The sequence below is a fragment of the Pholcus phalangioides genome, unplaced genomic scaffold (genome assembly GCF_987345545.1).
Source record: "Pholcus phalangioides strain wild (caught in Gottingen) unplaced genomic scaffold, Ppha-v1.0 ptg000013l_1, whole genome shotgun sequence".
Taxonomy (NCBI): domain Eukaryota; kingdom Metazoa; phylum Arthropoda; class Arachnida; order Araneae; family Pholcidae; genus Pholcus; species Pholcus phalangioides.
Genome location: NW_028301606.1, coordinates 13395185 through 13417215, shown reverse-complemented (window position 1 = coordinate 13417215; position 22031 = coordinate 13395185). Strand labels below are relative to the sequence as shown.

General features: G+C 37.1%; 1 protein-coding gene across 2 annotated transcripts; it reads right to left on the bottom strand.

The window, feature by feature from the left end:
• Positions 1-7343: 7343 nt before the first annotated feature.
• Positions 7344-21700, bottom strand: LOC149078631 (mitochondrial inner membrane scaffold 1). Of its 2 annotated transcripts, XM_089240773.1 has the most exons (4): positions 21419-21700; positions 11567-11873; positions 8677-8946; positions 7344-7492 (listed from the first exon to the last, which is right to left on the bottom strand). In XM_089240773.1, exons 1-3 carry the CDS (start codon positions 21513-21515, stop codon positions 8682-8684), a joined length of 669 nt encoding a protein of 222 aa, XP_089096899.1. In that variant the 5' UTR covers positions 21516-21700; the 3' UTR covers positions 7344-7492; positions 8677-8681. The 2 variants fall into 2 exon arrangements, with proteins under 2 accessions (XP_089096899.1, XP_089096898.1); XM_089240772.1 differs by lacking the exon at positions 7344-7492 and having other exon boundaries at positions 8520-8946; positions 21419-21698.
• Between the last annotated feature and the right edge of the window lie 331 nt (positions 21701-22031).

Below are 22031 nucleotides of genomic sequence, written 5' to 3'. Positions count from 1 at the left end.
CAACTGTTTGATTTTGGAATCCTTTTTGGGGATACATAATTGGAGATGTCCCGTATTTCTCTCGTCGAAATATAGTCAACCTGCTATTGGGGGGGTGGGGGGTCCCGTGAAAAATCTGGCCTAAAACCGCTTGAAAGTTAATGCAGTTCTGATCTGGCCTGGGTCCGTCAAAGCTGCATTAAGTTTCTTTCAAGCGGCTTTGGTCAGAGATCCTATCGCAGTAGTTCCGCTTACACCCCCCACCACCTAGCACTTTAACGAAGAATCGCTTCGCAGCACTGAACAGGCACACATCATGACATTATTTCTCCGCGATGCCTCTGACTAATAAGGCGACTAGATAAGGATTATTCTAGTGGCTATACCTCTGACAAAGGTTGGCGGAGCACGTAGGAGCAGGGGAGAACCACTGTCCTAGACCATGGCCGTTGAAACTCATGGGCGGACTACCAGCGTACATCCTCAGGGGTTCAAGTGAGGAGCCCCCTTCCCCCAGAAATCAAATTAAATCTTGATGATAATGAGATCTGATTACCATATCGGAGATAAGTGTGATATGATAGGACGTATTTCTAATCAGAGTAGGGGTGTGTGATCGTACTACTCTCATCGTGAGGATCCATGTTTGAAATCGCGTTGGTGGCACCGTGGTGGCCTTCAAACTTTGAAGAGCAAATGTGAGCCGGTCAGATTTGAAAAAGTGCCTCTGCAGAGAGCAGGCAAATCTTACAGCAAAAATGACAGGCAATGATACAGTAAAACATATCTAAAGCCGGGATTACACTATAAAAGTTTGATAAAAGTCATTTTTTAAAACTACCAATAATGTTACCAATAAGATCATCATGTTACATTTTCTAGAATTTAACTAATAATCATATTGGTAGCATTTTTAAGTTTTATAAAAGTAGTTTTATCAAACTTTTATAGTCTGATCCCGGCCTAAGTTATACATCTACGGTTCCATTAAAATCTGTCCAAGATATAGAGGTTCATAGAAATATTTTACTGCACCATTATAAAAGGCTTTAACAGGGTTCATACAAAATTTCCTTCATAAAAAAATAAGTAGTTTTAAGCAGTTCTTAAGGAGTCATTGTAAACTTCATAATTTTTTTACTGTAAAACCCAGTTTTACAACAAAAAAAAAGGAGGGAAGTACAAGACTATAAAAAGTTAATATTTTCATTCTAAATAACTATGCAATGCCTTGAAACATGAATGAAATATCTGAGTACTACACATTATTTTGAAACTTTTTCTAATTGGAAATATACCTTTAAGATCAATGGTTCGCCAGTAAAATGCCATACACCCTGCTGGCTATTCACCCAGTATATACAGGGTGTTGCCTTGAAGTGGCAACAAACTCTTAGGCATCAAGAGGAACAAAAATTGCAATAGAATATGGTATCACAAACCACGTTTAGTCTATGAAAATCTCAAAAATACTTATGAAGAGTGGGACAAAAAAAACCAATAATAAGTACAAAAAACATTTATTTGACAGCATGATTACAATACAGCCTGTGCAGCATAGTTCAATGTCAGTAAGTAGACGAAGGAAAATGATTACAGGAGTTGTTCAAAGTTGCGACAACGAAAGTAATTGTCAAGGTAATCATCCTGTCAAATAAATGATTTTTATACTTATTATTGACCTTTTTGTGTCACACGGCGTCACACCCTTCATAAGTATTTTTGCAATTTTCATCAAAACTTGGTTTGCGATACCATGTTCTACAGCAATTTTGTTCCTCTTGATGCTTAATATCACCCATCTGAGTTTGTAACCACTTGAAGGCAACACCCTATATATTAAGCAGAACTGAAACTTGGCAAAGCAGGAGTGTCTTATGTCCCAACCACAGGATCTATGGAGGCACCAAATTTCCAGATAGGATTTCGTTTTACAACTCATTCAACATCATTGTCGCGACAAAATGCATGATTCTCCAGACTGACCAAGTACTGTGGCTCTGTATATAAGTGCAAGCGACCTCCATCATTGGGGGGGGGGGTCTATTGCTTCCCAATGACCAGCAGTATCTCTGCTTATAATAGACATAAATCAGTCGCCAATGGCATCAAAGATTATAGACACGGCCATGCATGAAGGTGCCATGCCAAGGCCACTGTGTGTGAAATGCTAGGCTCTATACAGCTTCTGGGCACAGTGACCAAACTCCTATCTGGGACTTCTCGATCTTGTTCTTGTTTCACACAACGGGATATAGCCTATTGCCACGATGAACACTGAATGTCCTCTAATTATGGAATACGGGCACCATCCATCCCTTTTTCCTTCAAGTTGAATATCAGGCGAAAAATATAAATAATTGTGAAGTAACTTCCCCCCAATTCAGTAGGGCTGACTGTTTTGCTGTACCCCTTAGTAGGAAATTTGAATTAGCACAGTCTCCTTCACATTAATGACATCTGTAGTGAGTCTGTTCTACAAAAATGTACATCAGGTACTTGGCTCGTGTTCCACAGAAGAAAGCACAATGACATAAATTCCCTCCATGGTTCAACAGTGAAGTCAATCACAGCATATCAAAAAAACATCAAGCTAGGAAAAAATTTCGTACTGGGTGTGTAGAGTCTAAGATTCACTTCTATTTGGCCAGATGCTTATGCAAACAAAAGATTAAAGCTGCGTATAAGACCTACCCAAGACATATCGAAAATGGTCTTCAACCAGATTTCCTTCATTGTTTTGGAAATTTATAAAGTCCAAGAGAAAAGGTGACATTATACTAAACACAATGCCATTTAATGGCTTTACTCAACTAGCCAAGAAACCATTAATGCGTTCACGAATTACTTTGAATCTGTGTTTATGAATAGCAATATTTTTTGCAGGTGATCTCAAAAGGACAGTTTATGGCGGAAACTAACTCTTCCATCTCACACACATACAGTTTAGTGAAGTTGAGGTCTTATGCGCTATAAGGAAGCTCAAGTTATCCTGGGCTTATCCTTGCTTATGTAATCAATCCATCCTTGCTTATGTAATCAATCCATCCTTGCTTATGTAATCAATCCATCCTTGCTTATGTAATCAATCCATCCTTGCTTATGTAATCAATCCATCCTTGCTTATGTAATCAATCCATCCTTGCTTATGTAATCAAAGGTTGTAGCGAATTACTGGCACACATCTGTGTTAACAATTATATTCAATAAATCATTAAGGACAGATTGCTTCCCTTCATTGAGAAAATTGGTACAGTTTCCATTCATAAAAAGGGTGACCCATCCAATGTAACTAATTACAGACCAGTACTGATTATAGGTTCTTTCCTCAAAATTATTGCATCATTGATTTACAAAAACTGTATAGTCATTTTGTACCATCATTGGGTACAAATGACTTAACAACTACACTGTAGATGCAACAGCTATAGGAAAGAAGAATGGTAATGGATTTAGGTGTAATTTTCAAGAGTGATTTGAACTTCAGAGCTCATGCAGAAAGTTTCTTGCCAAAGTCCAACAAGTCACTTGGTTTTATCATTAGGTGATCTGGACCATTCATCTCTGTTCCATCGATAGTAAAACTATATTTCGTATATGTCTTATCCTCACTTGAAAATGGCTCAGTAATATGGTCATATTCCTACAACATATTGAATGGGTACGGAAAACATTTTTGTGGTCATTATTCCGGAAGATTTTCAGTGTGTACATGCCAGATGCACCTACTTCAGACCTTCTCTCTTTTTTCAAGATGGCATCTCTCGATAGCAGACGTACAAATGCGAGAACTATCATTTCTACATAAAGTTTTTTCACAGCAGAATTGACTACTCTTATTCAACAAGCCTAATTAGCATCTCCGTGCCATCTTGCGAGTGATGGGGCTCATAGTTCCTACAATGTTTTTATTTACTTCATGCAAACACAAACATTTTGGATACTTCACCAATTTTGAGGGCATGTAAAAATTATAATACAGGTGAATTCTCAGATATTTACCATTATCATAGATTCCTCATTCTATTAAGTACAGTACATATTTCTCTAAATAATGTTTCTTCTTATCTCTAAGAGTGCTTTGGCATCATGATTTTTTTCCCTTGTTTTCATTTGTTTTTCATATTAATTTCCCTTTGTTTACTTATCTTTGTATTTTGTATTTTTGTGCAATTCATCTATTTTTCCGTTTTTATTTTATTTTATTTTTGGTAGGCGTGGCTTTATCTTCTTTGTATCAAATTATCAATTTGTATTTCTGTTACATATATGGGTCATTCCCAAAAAAATGTATAAACTGTTTCCAAGACTTTATAATTTTTTTTACAAAATTTCATAGCACTCTGGTAGTAATTTTAATTTTCTTCTAGTTCTTCAATTAATTCTGCATTTCTTAATTTGTTTCAGATTGCATCTAATTTTTTTTTAATCATTGTTTGTAGCAAAACCTCAAAATCTGACTTCCAGCTTGAAAGAAGTGTTAAAGAAAGAAACAGTGCAAATCTGGATTTTTTTTTTTTTTAAAAACTTGGAATCACGTTTTATATGTCTCAGATGAATAAAACTCACAATAAAATTTAAAAAACAAATTTCCCATTGTAAAACGTCCACTCTGTTATGGTCATTTGGGAAATATATTTTTATACCAGATTAAATCTGATAACACTTTTGAGCTCATTGAAAGGTTTAGTTTTAATCTTGATCAAAAATTTTGGATTTGACTTTTGCAAAATAACTTAATATTCATGTTATGTCTTTAGTACCAGATTTTTTTCTGCAGGATGTCCACTCTGTTAAGTCATTATTATAAATAATTACGTTTTTTTCAACTATATCAACATTAAGTGATAGTACATGGAGATATGCTTCAAAATATAATAAAAGTTTTCATCAATCATTTAAAGTGTTAATAAAAAAATAATAATTTAGGCCAATTTGTCCACCGTCTTCCAAAAACTCAAGCAATGCAACAGAATGGAAACTATGATTTAAAGTAAAGTATTCTTAGTTAAGAGGTTTTGAAGTTCTAAGTTAAGTTTAATAAGTTATCTATTCAATTTAAACCCTTTACAACTTTCCCCATATTATTTTTTCAGTTAAATACGAAAGTTAAGTAGTACTAATCATCAAAATCACTGCCAGACAGAGATCCAGGGAGATGAGATATGTCATAAGGGGCATTTTGGTAGGAGCGAAGGTCGTTATTTGACAACAGATTTTGCATTTTATGGAAACAGAACCATTATTTTCTTATATTATTTTTGTTTCCAGGCTCTACTCCCCCCCCCCCTTTTCAATCCACTCTCTATCACCAATGTCAGTGGCATAAACACAAGATTCATACCAACATCAAATTACTATTCAATTTCAACAAAAAAAATTGAAGTACAAGAAAAATCATCCTGATGATATGATATATCATCTTGCTCAGCATTGGATGCTGAGCAAGTCCAATGTCCACTTTGACCAGATTTTAAAAATTTTAATAGACCAAAATTCAAACTACGGGGGACACATGGAATTTCCTCATGGAGTGGACGTTTTTCGAAGGTTATAGAGGAGTCTCTGGGTCACCTATCCCATTTCGTATACAATTTTTGAAAAATAAAAGTGTATTTGCATAGCCTATTTAGAATATTTGAGAATATCTTTCTCTCTGTTAAACATATCTGTGCACTCTGTTACAATGGTATATACTTTAACGGGAAGCATTTTTGCAGTTCACAGGCAAAAAAAATTTATGAACATTTCAAACTAAGATGTTAAATTATAAATTACCAACCCATTACCTGTCAGAAATAAAAAGTTTTGATTTTGAGTAGCTAAATATATGTAAAAACTAACCTTATCTATGTGCCATTTCAAAAAAATCATGAAAAACCATCGAAACAAAAGAAAGAAAAAGTCAAATTTGTTTTAAAACTGTTTTTTTTTTCCAGCATATGTGTAAGAAATAATCTGATTTCATGATTTTGAGTTAAAAACAGCAGAAATAACTTTTTTTTTACCAGCAATATTTGTTTTCATAACAGACTGGACAAAATCCATGACTCTCATAAAACCCGAAAAGTAAAATGTTATTACAAAATAAAAAACTTTGAATTTTTAATTTCAAAAACATGGAATGTACACTTTTTTGGGAATGGCCCATATATATATATATTGCATTATGTATTTATTTGATTTAATTTTTAACATGTAAATTTGATGTATTATTGTTATTATTTTACTTTTCATTACTTTATGGTATTTTTATGTCCGTAGTGATTTTCCATCACTATAATTGAGCAATGCCGTCTTAACGCATGGGCCCACTCAGGCCGCTTCACAATAATGAGAATTATTTTAAATTTTTGAGAATTTGTTAGGTGGGGCCTATGATCCTCTTAAGACGGCCCTGTAATTGGGCTCAGCCTGCTGAGATGTGTAAATAAATAAGTAGACCATTCAATTGTATGCTACAGTCGAGCTCGCTTTTAACAAAATTCAATATCACAAAGTATCAGTAATAACCAAGGCCCTAGATGTTGGTGACATTTGCTTCTTTTTTTGTATTTTTCTGGTTTTTTTTTCACTGTTAGGGCACTATTTGAGTTTTAAGGCATTTTCAGGATATTTTTCACTTTAATTTTTTGACAATGAAAAGGATTGAAAAATTCATATTAATACTGATTTCACTGAGCACTGCACTTGTAAAAAAAAAAGCTTGAATTTCTTGGAAAATACAAAAAAAAGATATACTCTCTGGCTTTCTAACCATAGGCATACAAAGGACTTCAATGGTGAGGGAGGTCATTTTTGGTTTTTTACTGTAAAACCCCCGCAATACAAGTCATGGCCCACACATCTAACAACAGTCCCCTCCCCAGATTATTCTCATTCATATCTCATCTGTCATCACTGCCAAATCTGTGAATTATGACAGTACCCAATTGTCGGGGGAAAATATATTGTAAAAATTTTATATGCTTATTAATTTTTTTCCCACCCAAAATAAAGTATTCTTGACTCTGCCACGAAGCTGGGATAGAAGAAATCTCGGCAATGGGATAAGTCCAGTGGCAAAGTTCTGTCATTCATTCATTCAGCCCCTCCCCCAGTCAGATATTCATCACGAGCCTCTCAGCAGTGAATTTACAGTGTGAAAAAATGACAAATAATAAGAATTGTCTCAGCCCTCGGAGCCCTGTAAGCTCCACCCTAGTGGGGGGGGGGGGAGCGCAATGCCAGTGTTTCATGAATTATAACTCGTTTATTAGAGAAATTGTTATTTTTGATAAAATTTAAACGTTGAGAAAAAATTTACATATGATTTTGATGCTATCAAAACTTTTACTTTTGACTTTCAAACATAACCTGTTTTTCAAGAACTTCGTTTTATTATTTTGATGACATTTTACAATTAGGTATTTTTTTTCCAAAAGTTGCAATCATTTTTTGTCATTTTTCCAGATTTTTTAGGGCAACAACATCCAGGCCTTGGTAATAACAAATTTTTCCCCTCCCAGTGAACCTGCAATACCAAAATAATGTTAAAAATATTGCTTATAACAAATTGCCATATTTATCAATATCAGGTGTAACAAAGGAAAAAATTAAAATTTTCCATAGGATTATAAAATCCATGAAATCAGAAGTTCTCTTTAAGAAAAGCACCAGTTATAGTTAGATGGTGATCTGTAGCTAAAGAGAGTAGACTATTGGTTTTGTTCATGCCCAGAGTAACTCGAATAAAGGGGAATCGGCATAACCACCATTTAATTTACATCAACATTCCACAATCTTTGTAAACCCCAAAACCAATAAATTGTCTATAACAGTACGACAGACTACATACAGCAGTGGTTATCAAACATTTGCACCTATGGCTGCTCTCTTCCCTGTCAATTTCCATTTGTGACTTCCCAGAATACTATAATAAAAAAAACCACTTTAAATCACTGAACAGCTATAGATAACATTGACAGCTCTGCCTCTGACACAGATTAATGATGCCCCTTAGAGCCACAACATATACTTTGCATCAGGTGGTTCTCAAGATGTTCAAATCTAATATTTCAGTCAAACCATGACTATCAGTTTTTTCGTGGCATATGAATAATTATTCTAATTATAATTAATTAAATTTTCTAGTCTGTCTGTGGATTATCTCTATTCCGTGGACCATAAGTTGAGAAATGCTGCTCTAAGTGCACTCTTCTCATCAAACTCGAATGTTTATCACATACTGGTTATAACGAATATAGGATGTTGAGAATGTTTTTCACATTCCTATGAAACTTTATTACATCTGAGCTCGTACAGTAAAACCACTCTTTTGCAGACACCGGCAGGATAAAACAAAATTCCATAAAAGAGAGGTGACCGTTAATCAGGGTTTGAAATGCATACTTTTATTATACAAGGGGAATTATTATTTGGCAGTAAAAGAGGGGTGACCACATCTGAGGGATGTCAGTTAAGAGGGGTTTTACTGTGCATGCAAGTGAAAATAAGTTTTCCCATGAAAATGTTTCCATAAATGAAAAATAAAAGAAGCATATTTTTAAAGAAAATCAAAATATGTTTCAATTCAATTTTTTACAGGCACTGCAAAACTAATCACACTTAGTGAAGTGAGATGATAGCTATGAATAAATAACTAATTATATGAGCTCATTTTTTTTTTACCCTGAACCACGTACTATATATACATACACAGTTCATCTTTCTTTAGAACTCTGGAGCTTGTTTTTTATAATGGACTTGAACTTATCCTTTGTTGGTACAGGCTTGATAAGTCCTCGTTTCGTTAAGTACTTTATAGTCACCGTTGTTCCACCTAGAGTTACCATATACCTTGCTGGAGTGGCAATTTTGTACAATGCAGATGCTACAGCAATATATCCTAACAATGGATTTCGTAAAGGCTTGATGATTGATTCTGGTAGGTTCAGCATTTCCAGATATGGTATTATGTCAAAACCGCTGTAAATTCGAAAAATAAAAATAAATCTAACAAAAATTACACATTAAGCTTTCAAAACAGAATGTACTGTATAAATACCTTAACTTGAGCAGCATATATGGTGAATAAACATTCTACATGATCCTAACAAACTTTAAGAATTATCTATCTGCTACCATCTTTATTTTTATACATACAGCTGAACATGTATGAAACAATGTCAAGAGAATGAAATAATATTCCCTTTAAGACTGGTTTCTGTTTTGTAAAGGTGCACATTAAAGCATCGATTGGACTATTTTTCAATTCAGTTTAAGACAGGTTTTAGTATGTATATATATATGCTTGAAATATATGGCCTGTCTAAAAAAAATCATGATCCATGATCGCGGTTCTGTTAGAAAAAAGCAATAAAAACTGAAGTGATCTCTATGGCATGGCCTTGGATGTGTCTGAACCTGCATGACAAATATTCATATGCTATGCTCCAATGATTAGTCGATCGTGGTCATAGGATAGAACAGGGATTGACAAATTCCAATCATGTCAACATAGCAACTAGAAAATCAGTTTTGGCTAAAAACCATAATTACAACTAAGGGTCTAAAATTTCCTATGTATGATTTTTAAATTGAGTCTAAGGATGACATAAAATTTTCTGATTTCATTACATTATGTCTTTTAGCGTAGGAAGAAGTTATGAAGTTCCAGAAGAGTCTAAAAAAACAGTATTTAGGACTATTATGTTACTTGAGTAAACACCATGAGAGAAAGAGAGAGAGTGTGGCTCCTAAGAAATTAAGCTAATGCCTAAATATTTTTCTGATTTGTCAAGCCCTGATATTGAGCAGCCAAAAGCCAAAATAATGTCAAGTTTAAAAAATTGAGAAATGAATGCCTGAACTTTGCCGTCAGGCTTATTCCATTGCTGAGATCTCTTCCAGACCAGCTTTGTGGCAGAGTTCATAAAAAGTTGAACAAGAATAAAGGAAAAAAACAACTTTTCAACTACTTTCTTCCCTTATATGGCTATACAGTTATATCACAGATGGTTTTGTGGAACTTATCAAATACCATACTCTTCACATTTTATCTAGAATAAAAAGACTTGGCACATGCTCTAAAGTCATCACCCCATTAACAAAAGAACTTGTTTCTGAGGGCTTTTTCGATCACGAAAAATGCTTCTGCTCATCTCTGATGCATGAACGAAGATATGAGTTGAGAGAAATGCCCCCCCCCCTCCCGGCATCAATGACGGAGCTGACCGACCCATAAATTTCATAGTGTGTTTCATAAAACAAAAAAAAGGACTTTAAGAAATACAAATACCAATTGAATGCTAGGATAAACAACTTCACAATTATTGTATGAAGGAAAATTTAAAGAAAAATGAAAAACTAAACATTTTTTTACTTTACACTATACATACTAAGAATAGAAATGGGACAAATTTTTATTTAACCGAATACAGAATATTCTACTGATGTTTTAGCCGAGTAACAGAATACCAAATGTTTGGTGGCCAAACACTGATTTTCTTAGAATTAATCACGATTACAAATAAAATCGGTGTTTTTAACACTTGTTATCAATTATACATCTAATTAAGAAAGTTTCAACTATTATTTACTCTTAAATATTAATCCATCATAAAAGTTACGACTTATTTCCCTTTTTTTTTGCCTTAGATGTTCTTTGCCTCTCTCAGTAGCTCAATACAAATCTTGTCTAAGCACATTCCTTCTGTCACTGACATTTTGTAATTCACGCTCACTTCCGCCTCCAGTACGATTATATTTTGTTTCATGTTTTTCGTATCCTAAAAATCAATTTCAAACCTCTTTCACAGAAAGGGATGTACACCGCACAATAAAATATAATCAGTAAGATTTTAACTTATGGGAAACTTCCAATTAATATAATTTTTTAAAAACCAGTTTGTTATGCATACATTTACACAAATATTTAGCCGAACACTTAAGCATTATTCAGCAGAACCGAATACTTGGCAAAAGGGCCGAATAGCAGCTGAATATTTATACTATCTGTAACTAAGAAGTCAAGTTTGTGAGGCATAGTGAGAGGAAAAATGTGTAAGGTGGTGTGCTATGTGATATGGTCAGCACATTTCTCTCATGCACACACACACAGATGAAAAACATAAGTAAATAGAAAAATTCCAAAAAATTTTGTTTTCATTCCTTTTGACAAATTAGGAAAAGTCAAAAATGGACGTTTTCAAGCTTAAGAGTTGCAAATAGCAATCAAAGTTTGGAAAGCAGTCAGAATGATCGAGCGGTAGTTCCAGTGTTAAGGGCGGTCACTATGTGTCTACTCATTGCATAATGTTTGCTGTACATGTTATGCAGAAATAAAAGTTGTGTCTCTCTGGTATATTGGTTAGTTCACTTGCCAGGATCACAAGAAAACCAAGGCTCGATTCCTGGCTGAGACCAACTAAATTTTTTTTCTATGTTCACCTCAACAATAACATCCATCCAGAACATCATCTTCCTGGATGAGTTGTGGACTGCCCAAAAATACCTCTCCCCACATGAAGTATTTTATCTTAAATAAAAGATCACAAACAATATATTAGGTATAAAATATTGTTTATATATAAAACTATATAATCACCTTTGGGCTACATAGTAGAACATACCAAACCATAAGGTGGATGTAGCCATGTGCACTGGTATCAAGACATACCAATATTCTTTCAACATCTTTTTATAGCGTTTCACTAGCGATAATTTTTCAGGTTCTGGTTCCTCAGATTCAGCTTCTTTCTTCTGCTTCAGGCGACTAGTGGTCTGATAGCTTTTCCTATGACAGATATTTGATACACCAACCCTTTCACATGTTGGCCAAACACCCCGAGCGAAGCAACAATACATCTGCAGATGCTGACTTTTGATGCTATGTTTCAAGTGGACTTCTTTACCTGAAAAGTGAAAAAATATAATTTTTTCAACATGTTCCGATGCAGTGCAGAACTGATATAACATTAATAAAGACACCATATTTGATTAGCGCACTTCAACAAGCATAATACTGATGTTCTCACAGCTACTACTACTACACCAAACACCAGCTCTGGCCATATCGCTATATTGCAATTTACTGCCATTAGTGAGATGGGTTGGAAGTGAAGGCGCTGTCTATCGGTGGTCACCTCGAGTTCGTTAGGGAAAATATCTTATCTATATCCTCATCCTCCCTTGGGTTCGAACCCGGGACCCTGACAACAACCTTCATGATGGTAGACGAGCATCTTACCACCATGCCACTCGGGCACCTGTTCTCACAGCTGTCCTCAAATTAAAAAGGGCATGTTCAGCTTTTTTTATCAGTATAGGGATCAGAGGCACATTTATAACCTGCTTGGTGCCCCCCCCCCATCCCCACTCTTCCAAGTTCACCTGTGTCTCTAAGTCACTCCTATGCCCACACACTCTAAGTCACTCTTTTTCGCATGCTTGTAAAAACTGTTTTGGTCACTCACATCACTGCATTGGAGGAGATAGACATGAAAGGTTGGGGATGGGCATGATAATGAAAGTTGAGTGGGCATGATGATGATGCCAATATATATATATATATGTGTGTGTGTATATATACAGACTCCATTAACGCGGGGGAAGGGGGGGAATTAGGGTTATACAATTCTGCAGCCCTTCTCCCATTTTATTCATTTTCTTGGCCTCATTCCTCAAATGTGCCCCCCCCCGGGCTATAGCCTTCTAAGCCTACTTGTAAATACACCACTGACAGTGATACCTAGGCAAATGAAGGTAATTCATTCTGGAATCGTATTCCTTAGCCAAAATATTAGTTTGAAAAAAAAAAGTGATTTCCCTCAGGTTTCTATGAAAAATTTATTAATTTGTTACTGCCTAAAATTTAAGGATAAATTTTTCTAAAACACAGAAGAGTGATATATAAAAAAAAACTACTGATGACTAAAATGAACAGCTTCAAAATTGGATAAATGAGAATCTACAAGAACATGAGACACTGAAGATCTTTTTATTTTACACTATGTACCAGGGCTGGAGAAATATATTGCCTGACATGCCCAAAGCAAGTAAAAATTCTTACTGGGTATGTATTTTTTTTAACCACAAGCCCTACACCAGCGAATGAAAAAAAAATTAAAACCCTTTCATGTTTTTATTATGATTATCGAAGATGCAAGTGTTTCTCCAGCATTCATTGTGACATTTGAAGGGGGGGGGGGAAAGCCTTAAAAGACTAATTTTTATGTTACTGTAATTACCACAAAACCATAATTTTTTGACTCACTACAGCAACAGTATAAATGCATTAAGGCAAGTACGGGGCTTTACAGCTTATATACTGCAGCATGTCCAAAAAGTTTATTAGGAAGCCTCCAGTACAATAAATGCCATATGGGTAAAATGTGCATGTTATTTAGATACTTTTTTAATTAATATGTTTCCATAACCAGTTGAGGGAAAAAAAAGGCTTGGGTTAGGACTTCCTGGACACACTATATAATAAGGTTTGTTGATATTAGCTTCTGTTTGTTATTTAGGAGCTACTAGTTATTATTTTCAGCTAGGACTTTGTTAAGCAGTTGCGATGGATTATGTAAGCAGTGCATTTTAATCTATTTTATTTTTACGGCCTGGTGGTGCTGTCTCTACCTACTCAAGTCTGGTCCTGCAGCATAAATCAACTACGATTCCAAGTGGAGAGTGAATAGTAACTTACTGACTTCTTTTCAGACACCAACCACGCTAAAAATTATAATTGACTGATGTTAGATTTTCAATCAGTGACCTCACAAATTTTAGAAAGATCAGTTTAGATAGTCCAAAAATTGATTGACCCTGAATCTAATGGAATGTCTTATTTGGGGGGGGGGGGGGATTCTGATAAGGGGAAGTAAAACAAATAAATCTGTGCTAGTTTTCATCATATCAACAGTCATGGAAATGATAAGGCAAATTCAAATGATTCATAAAAAAAATATGAATACAGTCAAACCTCGTTAATGAGTCACTCTTGGGAGAGCAAAAATATGACTTAGTAAGCGGAGTGACTCGTTAAATGGAGTAAGCCATAGCTGTGCCAATTCCTGCCTGAGGACAATTGGCACTTACAAAAAGTGACCCGGTAAGCGAAGTGACGTGTTAACTGGGTGACGCACTAACGAGGTTTGATTCATTGATTTTTTTGTTTCGATTATGTGAGTAACTATTATATGAAGCTATTTTGTACGTTCTTTTTAACAATGAGAAACAATTTTTACTATAAGTAAACCCAGTATATATAAATATATTTAACAATATTTTACGGGCATGTAAAATATTGATTCGGGCATTATTTTTTTAAGTTACATGCCAACCAGGCATGTAAATTTTTGTAGATTTTTCTAGCCCTACTATGTGAACAACTTCAGCTTTAGTCTGCCAAAGCTGGTGTTGACACAACTCAGTCGAGTTTGTAGGTTCCTCCCATTCATTTGTGATTTGGACAGCTCATTTCTGTGTCTGATACATTCACGCAGATGGAAACATGTCCAGACAGGTTAGCTTGATGCCAAAAGTTTTGTACTGAAAAAAAATGTGCTCTAAAAACATAGTCTTTCTCATTTTGTAATGCATTTTTTATTAGCTGAATCTTTCATCTTGCATGAATTGGTTCAAAAACTTTCAGAAAAATAGGGTGCAGTTGTGGAGAAATGTATGTCAGCATTACGAGAAGATCAATATCAACCAGATTAGTCAAGTTCAAACAAAATTGTAGACAGGGTCAGATTGATAAGCCAGCCATAGTGGAGCATGCCCTGAGCAAGGATCGCAAAATTTTCTTTGCAAACATCCAAGTGCTATCCAGCGACATCAAGATAATTTCCATGCATTTTTAGGGAAACAATCGAGATTCAAAAGCACAAGAACTGCTTTAACAGAAAGGAAGGGAAGATGAAGATCAACAATCTTGGATGAGTTTTTGGTAAATTTGACCAATTATAGCTAGAAGAGTGTTTGCAGAATTGACAATTTAAAATTTTGGTGACAATTTGATTTTCAACATTGCCAATCTTCCAGCACTTGTAGCTCACCATTAAATCCAGATATTTCAGTGAAATTGATGTCACCTTATAGGATTTTTTTACGGGTTTCCTATCTTAAAAATAATGAGATTGGAACTCAAGCATTATCCAGAGCTCTTGGGAACAACTTCGGCCAATGGGGAAAATCTGGCTCAATCAATCCCAACAAAGCAGTACAACTCAAGCGGGGAGAAGTAGTAAAATCACAAAAAACCAGAAAACTTTGAATTTTGGAAGGTAATCTCCTGAAATATTTTGCAGTGAAATATGGCGGGCAACATTTTGAAATGTTGTTATTTGCATAGTTCGCTAATTCCGAGTCATCAGAGAGAATGGCTTATATTGTCTCGGAGTTTCAAGTGCCACTCCCATCAAGATTCTGACTCTAAGGAAGCCGAAGATGAAAAAGCGGACATATTGGATTACATAATGCGTCTTGCCAGCAAGCTGTCGGCCGACGCTGCTATCATCATGGACTTTCCTCAGACTAGGCAGATTTGCAGGGATGATCAACTCTTCAGACGATCCTTTGAGGTTGCCGAGCGCATGAGGAAGAAGCAGTCTACAGAGGAGAGGAATAAGCTTTCAGATCAAGTCTTTGAGAGCTTCCTAATTCTAACGACCATCTGCCAGACATCGTCGTGCAACATCCTGAGGAAGAAAAAACCAAAGAAGCAGGTTCAACCCACAAATTCGCCAAAGGAGCTCATGTTCTCTCCTGTACCATTCTCCTCGCCGGGGAGTATTGAAGTTAGTGAAGGAGACCTCACCATTCCGCTCAAGCCCTTGGAGCCGCCTTCGGCAACTCCAAATCAAGTTGTGGACGAGCAAGAGGTCACCTCCGTAAACGAAATACCTCCCATCATTGTCAGCAGAGGTCAACGCAGGAAAATTCCCCCAGTCCACATCTCTAGTGCGGGGAACTGGAGGAAAATATCCAAGGACTTGGACATCATCTGCCCTGCTGGTTTTCAGGCAAAGACTGTCAATAACAAAGTGACAGTAAACCCAACATGTGCAAATGACCGTCGTCTCATCACCAAGTATTGCGAGACGAATAATATCGAATTCCACACTTATCTGCTTGAGTGTGACAAGCCGGACTTTTATGTCATCAAGGGTCTAGAAATAGACTCTTCTAATGATGATGTTATGTTGTCTTTACAGGATTTGAATTTTCAGGTTATCAAGGTCCAGCAGCTGAGAAGACCTCGAGATGGGAGGAAACTGCCCATATGGAAGGTGGACCTCAAGCAAATGCCGGAGTCTTCAAATATCCTGGACCTTAAATCGATCAATCACCTAAGGATAAAAGTTGAAAAATTCAGGAGCCAAGCAGCACAGAAAAACCATCATATGTTACCGCTGTCAGCGATGGGGCCACCACAGTTCTGGATGCAGGGAGGAGGAGAGATGCGTCAGGTGCATACTCCCTCACCCGTCCCGCCTATGTCCCAACGTGAGAGGGGTGGACAGACCTCAGTGCGTCAATTGCAAGCTGTTTCATACGGCAAGCTACAGGAAATGCTGTTTTTCACCTTACAGCAAAGAATTCAAGAATGCTGGAAAAAAGGTGAAATCAGCTCAAGAACCGTCTCCTAGGCCAAAGGTGCATATCATGGACGAACTGCCTCAAACCCCATCTCATGTGGGAAAAAAGATTAGGACGGAGCGGAACTGCCCACCAAAATTAGCATCTCCGGACTATTCTCCAGGGACAAGTGTTGGTAGCAATGCAGACCCGATCGACGCGTTTGCAGTTGAAAGCGAGCCACTTATCATGAAGTTCACCGCAAGCAACTGCGATTTAGGCTTAACGGATATCATTCGACGTCTTCAGTCAAGTGTTAAAAGAACGGCCGCCATGGTTAAGAGGTCGATTCCTGTCATCGAAAAGGACTAAACATCAAGTCAAGTAAAGGAGTTTTTGCATTACAGCCCGCAAGGGCTGGTGTTTTTCCCCTATTTTTCCACCTTGAGCGAAAAGAAGTCAGCTTGAATCATGTCTGCAAGCCAAATCTCGCCTCAGCCAATGGGGAATCAGAGCAGTTTTGGACCAATGAGGTTAACTTTGCCATGACGTCACAATTCAAGCAGTGCGTTTGGTGGCATTTTACCTTGCAAGCCAAACTTTGACCATTTTTCTCGAATTAGTCAAAATTTTATCTTTCTCCCACTTACATGCACACATTTACTGACTTACATATTTTTCCTTCTTCATAGGCTCGTCTTGGGCCTGTTCTTAATCCCAATATCAGCCTTTTTGAGCTGGGCATGGGCATTCTGGTCTGGTCTGGAACTTTGAATTTTTTTGGAAGTAAAATCCTGTAATATTTCGACTCGTTAATTCCCACGCGTAAAAAGTCGTGGCTTGTATTGTCAAGGACTTACAAGGAATTTCAAGATCATGAAAATGACGCAAGGGAACCTGAGGTGAAAGCTGACTTGAAAGAATTAGTGAAGAAACTTGTGAAGTCTCTCTCTGATGATGCTGAAACCATCAAGGATGTTCCTAAAACTGTCGGGACCTGCAGAGATGACATTCTCTTCCAGAGCGCATTCAGATCCGTAAGACATCTGGAGAAGATGGAGGGGCCAGGACGGCAGGGAAAGGTTCTCTAATATTGTTTTTAAGAGCTTCTTCACGCTGTCTACGGTCTGCCATCAGGACTCCTGTGACATAGAGAGGAAGAAGAAAAAGCTGAGGGTGAAGTCTGTTTCTGCTGAAAAATTGGTGGCCCCGATTTTCTCTCCAGTGCCATTTCCTTCTCCAGGACAAATTGAAGCTAGTGAAAGTGATCTGACAATCCCCCTAAAGCCGATAGAGCCTAAAGAAGTGTTCAATCAAGTAGTGGCAAAGAAAGAGGAGGATGTCGCACCTGAAGCTACCATGATCATTAACAACAGTGGATTGAAACGAAGAATCCTGCCCATTCACATCTCCAGTCAAGGGAAATGGAGAAATATCTCAAAAGATCTGGACGGTATTTGTCACTCTGGATTCAAAGCAAAATCTGTCAATGGAAAAGTGACAGTGTTTCCAAAATGTGCTAACGACCATCGCCTTATAACGAGGTATTGTGAGGCAAATGATATAGAATTTCGCACATTTCTTCTAGATAGCGAAAAACAGGACTCTTATGTTCTAAAGGGGATGGAAATAGATTCCTCTGATGAGGACATTTCCCTCTCCTTAGCGGAACTCAATTTTCAGGTACTCAAGATCCAGCAACTTCGAAGACGTCGGGACGGAAGGAAGCTGCCAATATGGAAAGTGGATCTCCCTCAAGTCCCTGAATCTGCGAGGATCTTGGATCTCACAACACTGGACCATCTCAAGATCAAGGTGGAAAAATTCCTGAGCAAGTCGGTCAACTTCCTGAGCAAATATCATCTGTTACCGCTGCCAGAACTGGAGACATCATAGTTCAGGAGGTAGGGTGGCCGAAAGATGCGTTAAGTGCATTTTGCCGCATGCGTCCCAGCTATGTCCCAATGTTCAAGGAGTGGACAGACCACAGTGCACAAATTGCAAACTTTACCACAAGGCGAACTACCGAAAATGTCGGTTTTCGCCGTACAGTAAAGAGTATAAGGAGGCCACAAAGAAGGCGTCGTCTTCTCAAGGATTGTCGTCAGGGCCTCGGGCCTGTATCATGGGAAAACCGGCCATCGATTCCAGTCCAAGCTGATAAGAAGAATAGGAAGGAGCGTAACTGCCATCCGAATTCTGCATCTCCAGCTTATTCGCCTGGGACAAGTGTTGACAGTTGTGCTAATCCAGTCGACGAACTAGCTGTGGAAATCGAGCCGTTCATTCTGAAATTCATCGGCGAAAACAGCAAACTAAGCCTAAATAGGCTTATTCGTCAGCTTCAAGCTAGCATTGAGAAGTCGGCTTCTATCATTATGAAGTCACCCCCAATCATCCAGAAAGACTGAATTTCAAGAAAATAAGGGGTTTTTTGCGTTACAGCCTGCAAGGGCTGGTGTTTTTTCATTTTCAAACCGAGCACAACTCAGGTCTATTGCCATAGGCAATTTAATACCTAGTGAGTTGTGCCGGAAGTGTAAGTGCGTATACCTAACAGTCTGAGTGCGTATCTCGTGTTGTGTATGATTTTTCAGTGCTACCATCTATATCTCAGAAGTGAAGTGAGTAATGTGTAGTGACTGGATATTTGTACTGTTTGTAGGACTGTTGCTCTCTGTGGCGAGACTTTTAACGGGGAGATCGGCTCGCATTTGCGCCTCGAAATTGCCCTTGTAATATTGCAGGTAAGGTTTGGGAATGAAATTTGGACCCCCTCTGGTCCAGCGCCCAGGGAATGAGACCCGCCTGCCCCCCTCCCCCCTCCCTAGTTGCGGCCATCTGTATTCATTAACCAAATTGTTTAAAAAAATAAAATCTCTAAATAGCAGTATGCTGTACATAAAAAATTTACCATTACACTTGATACATTGTATTTGTAATTATTAGGGCTTGGATTTTCAGATCTTTCATACTTTGCTATTTTTATGTGGTGTATATTTTCCAATTTTACGACATATTTTACATATTTCATAGTTTTTGATAAAAAAAATTTCCAGTTTCCAATTTTCTGCTATTCCAATTCTACTTCAGACTGGTTTTTTCAGTTCCTCTTCTGATAAGAGCGTTTTCTTGTTCATGGTAGCTCGTGCGAAAAATGGGCTAATATTTGTCCTAAGAGAAATTTTTAGCGTTTCAGGGAAATTTTCAGTTTTTATTAAATAAAAAGATTTTTTTTTTGCAGTTTTTCTAAAACTAAATACTGAGCTAGATAGTTTTGTCTATAGATGGAAGCACATTAATTCTGAATTTGTGGGGAGAAAACTTACTCAAAAAGGAAATTTCGGCTCATTGAGATTACTCACTGCATCTGGTCAAGTTCGAGCAGGTCCAGATAAAAACCATAAGCACTCTATGTTTTCAATTATTTGGAAGTTACCCTTACAGTAGCTGTAAATGGTTTTTGTACCAATTATGAATGATTCATGTATTATTATAAATTTGAATTTGCAACATGCCTAAAGCAAAGGACTTTACACAGAGAGAAACTGAAGAAATTTGTTTCTGCATATGGTGAGACAGTATCCCGTACAGATGAAACAATATTGTTTTGCAAACTGTACGATGCTAAAGTTGCTGCAGAAAGGAAATTGACTGTGCTGCAGCACATTAACACGAAAAATATAAACAAGGTCTTCAGTGACTACTAAACCACACATGCCTCATTCATATTTCTCTGCGGGACTTAAAACAAATTGGTATGTGTTGGAATGTGCATATGTGTTGTGAATCTACCATAAAGTTTGTTTCTGTGTAAGCTTGCTATATGTATAGAGTGCTGCCATCTGATTTTCCAACTATGTACGAGTGAAGTGTAATGATTGAATTGCCGCTGTGGTGGTCGAGTGGTTATAGTGCCGGACTCGTGATGCGAGGATCCAGGTTCGAACCCCACAGTGGTGATCGGCTGAAGTTGGTTTTCTGTGGTTCCCAACTTCAAGGCGCAAATGCGAGCCGATCTCCCCGTTAAAAAGTCTCGCCACAGAGAGCAACAGTCCTACAACGGTAAATCATTCAACCATAACACTTCACTCATAGTTAATAAAACTGGGGGCAGATGACAGCACTACACATAACAAGCATTACACAGAAACAAAACTTTACGTCAGGTTGCACTACACGTACACGCACATTCCCGCATGCACCGATTCGTTGGGGGGTTCCGCGGGGGGGGGGGGGGTGCATGTGTGGTGTAGCAGTAGTAGGTAGGGGCTCGGGAATCCATGATATTCTTAAGGCAGCCACCTCGTTGGGCAATTTGCCTGTTGTGGCGTTGTATTTGTATTTGTATAATAATTGTACCGTTGAATGCCTGTTGTGTGCGAGACTTTTTAACTGCGAGATCAGCTCGTATTGTGCCTCAAAGTTGGGAACCACAGGTCTTCAATGACTATAGGACGAGAAAACAATTTTTTTTTGCAATATTTGTGTGTGTGTGTGATAGGTACGAGCTGCAACTAGGGGAGCCGGAGGGTCTGGTGCCTCAGGCGCTGCACCAGGAGGGGGCGCTGAATCCACCCTTTAACCACTTCAACGTGGAAAGGGGGCACAAAAATGCCAGTTTGCCCTGGATGACAAAGTATCTAGTTATCGCCCTGCATCTGAGTTAGTAACGAGAAAATTTTTAGGACATATTTTTTGTTTTATAGGACATATTTTTTGTTTTATAGGACATATTTTTTGTTTTATAGGACATATTTAGTTTTTTAAGAGCATAAATGTATTTTTTATAAAGAAGTTTTTAGAACATAAAAATCCTAACCCCAGTAATTATAATTTCACTTAAAAAATAGATATAAATAAATTTCCTCCGTACTAGAATAATTGGAAGGAGACAATTTTCCATTGGTAAAAATGAGAGATCTATAAATTTTAGGTCTCCACAACCTAAGGGATCTTGCGACGAGCATCATCTTCGTTACGGATTGGTTACGTGACAATAGCAACAATAATCTATCAAAACATATAATTCAACATTCCCATAGAAATTACAAAATTCAAATATATTTTCCCCCTATTCCTTTCACCCAAAGAGAAAATCCTCATTTTCCCACTGATCTTTGTTTACATTTTTTTCTGACCCAGTGCGGCGATTACAGATGTAATAGTTGTTTACTTCTTAATTTATAGTAAAAACGTTTCACTTGATCTCTACTTCTGTGCGATGCCATTTTACCAATATTAAAAAAAATTAGATAATTCATCAAGTTTTTGCTTCGCTATCATTTTATAAGACTATAAAAATGATATTTATTGCTTCGAAATATGATAGTTTTTGAAGTGGGGAAATTTTGGACATGATGTGGAAGAAGTGACCATATTACCCAACTTTACTCTACACAGTAAATCATTGGATAGATAATTTTAATAACTTGGGCAAATATATATATATATATTATTATTAAGAATACAATATATACAATTATTGA

Bases quoted from the DNA above. Each gene is read 5' to 3' on its own strand.
- LOC149078631 (XM_089240773.1), bottom strand. From the start codon at position 21,515: ATGATGCTCGTCGCAAGATCCCTTAGGTTGTGGAGACCTAAAATTTAT. The intron at 11,874-21,418 runs GTACGGAGGAAA...TTCACTTTTCAG, and splicing joins GTCTCCTTCCAATTATTCTA to GTAAAGAAGTCCACTTGAAA. The intron at 8,947-11,566 runs GTGATTATATAG...TCGAATTTACAG, and splicing joins TTCTACTATGTAGCCCAAAG to CGGTTTTGACATAATACCAT.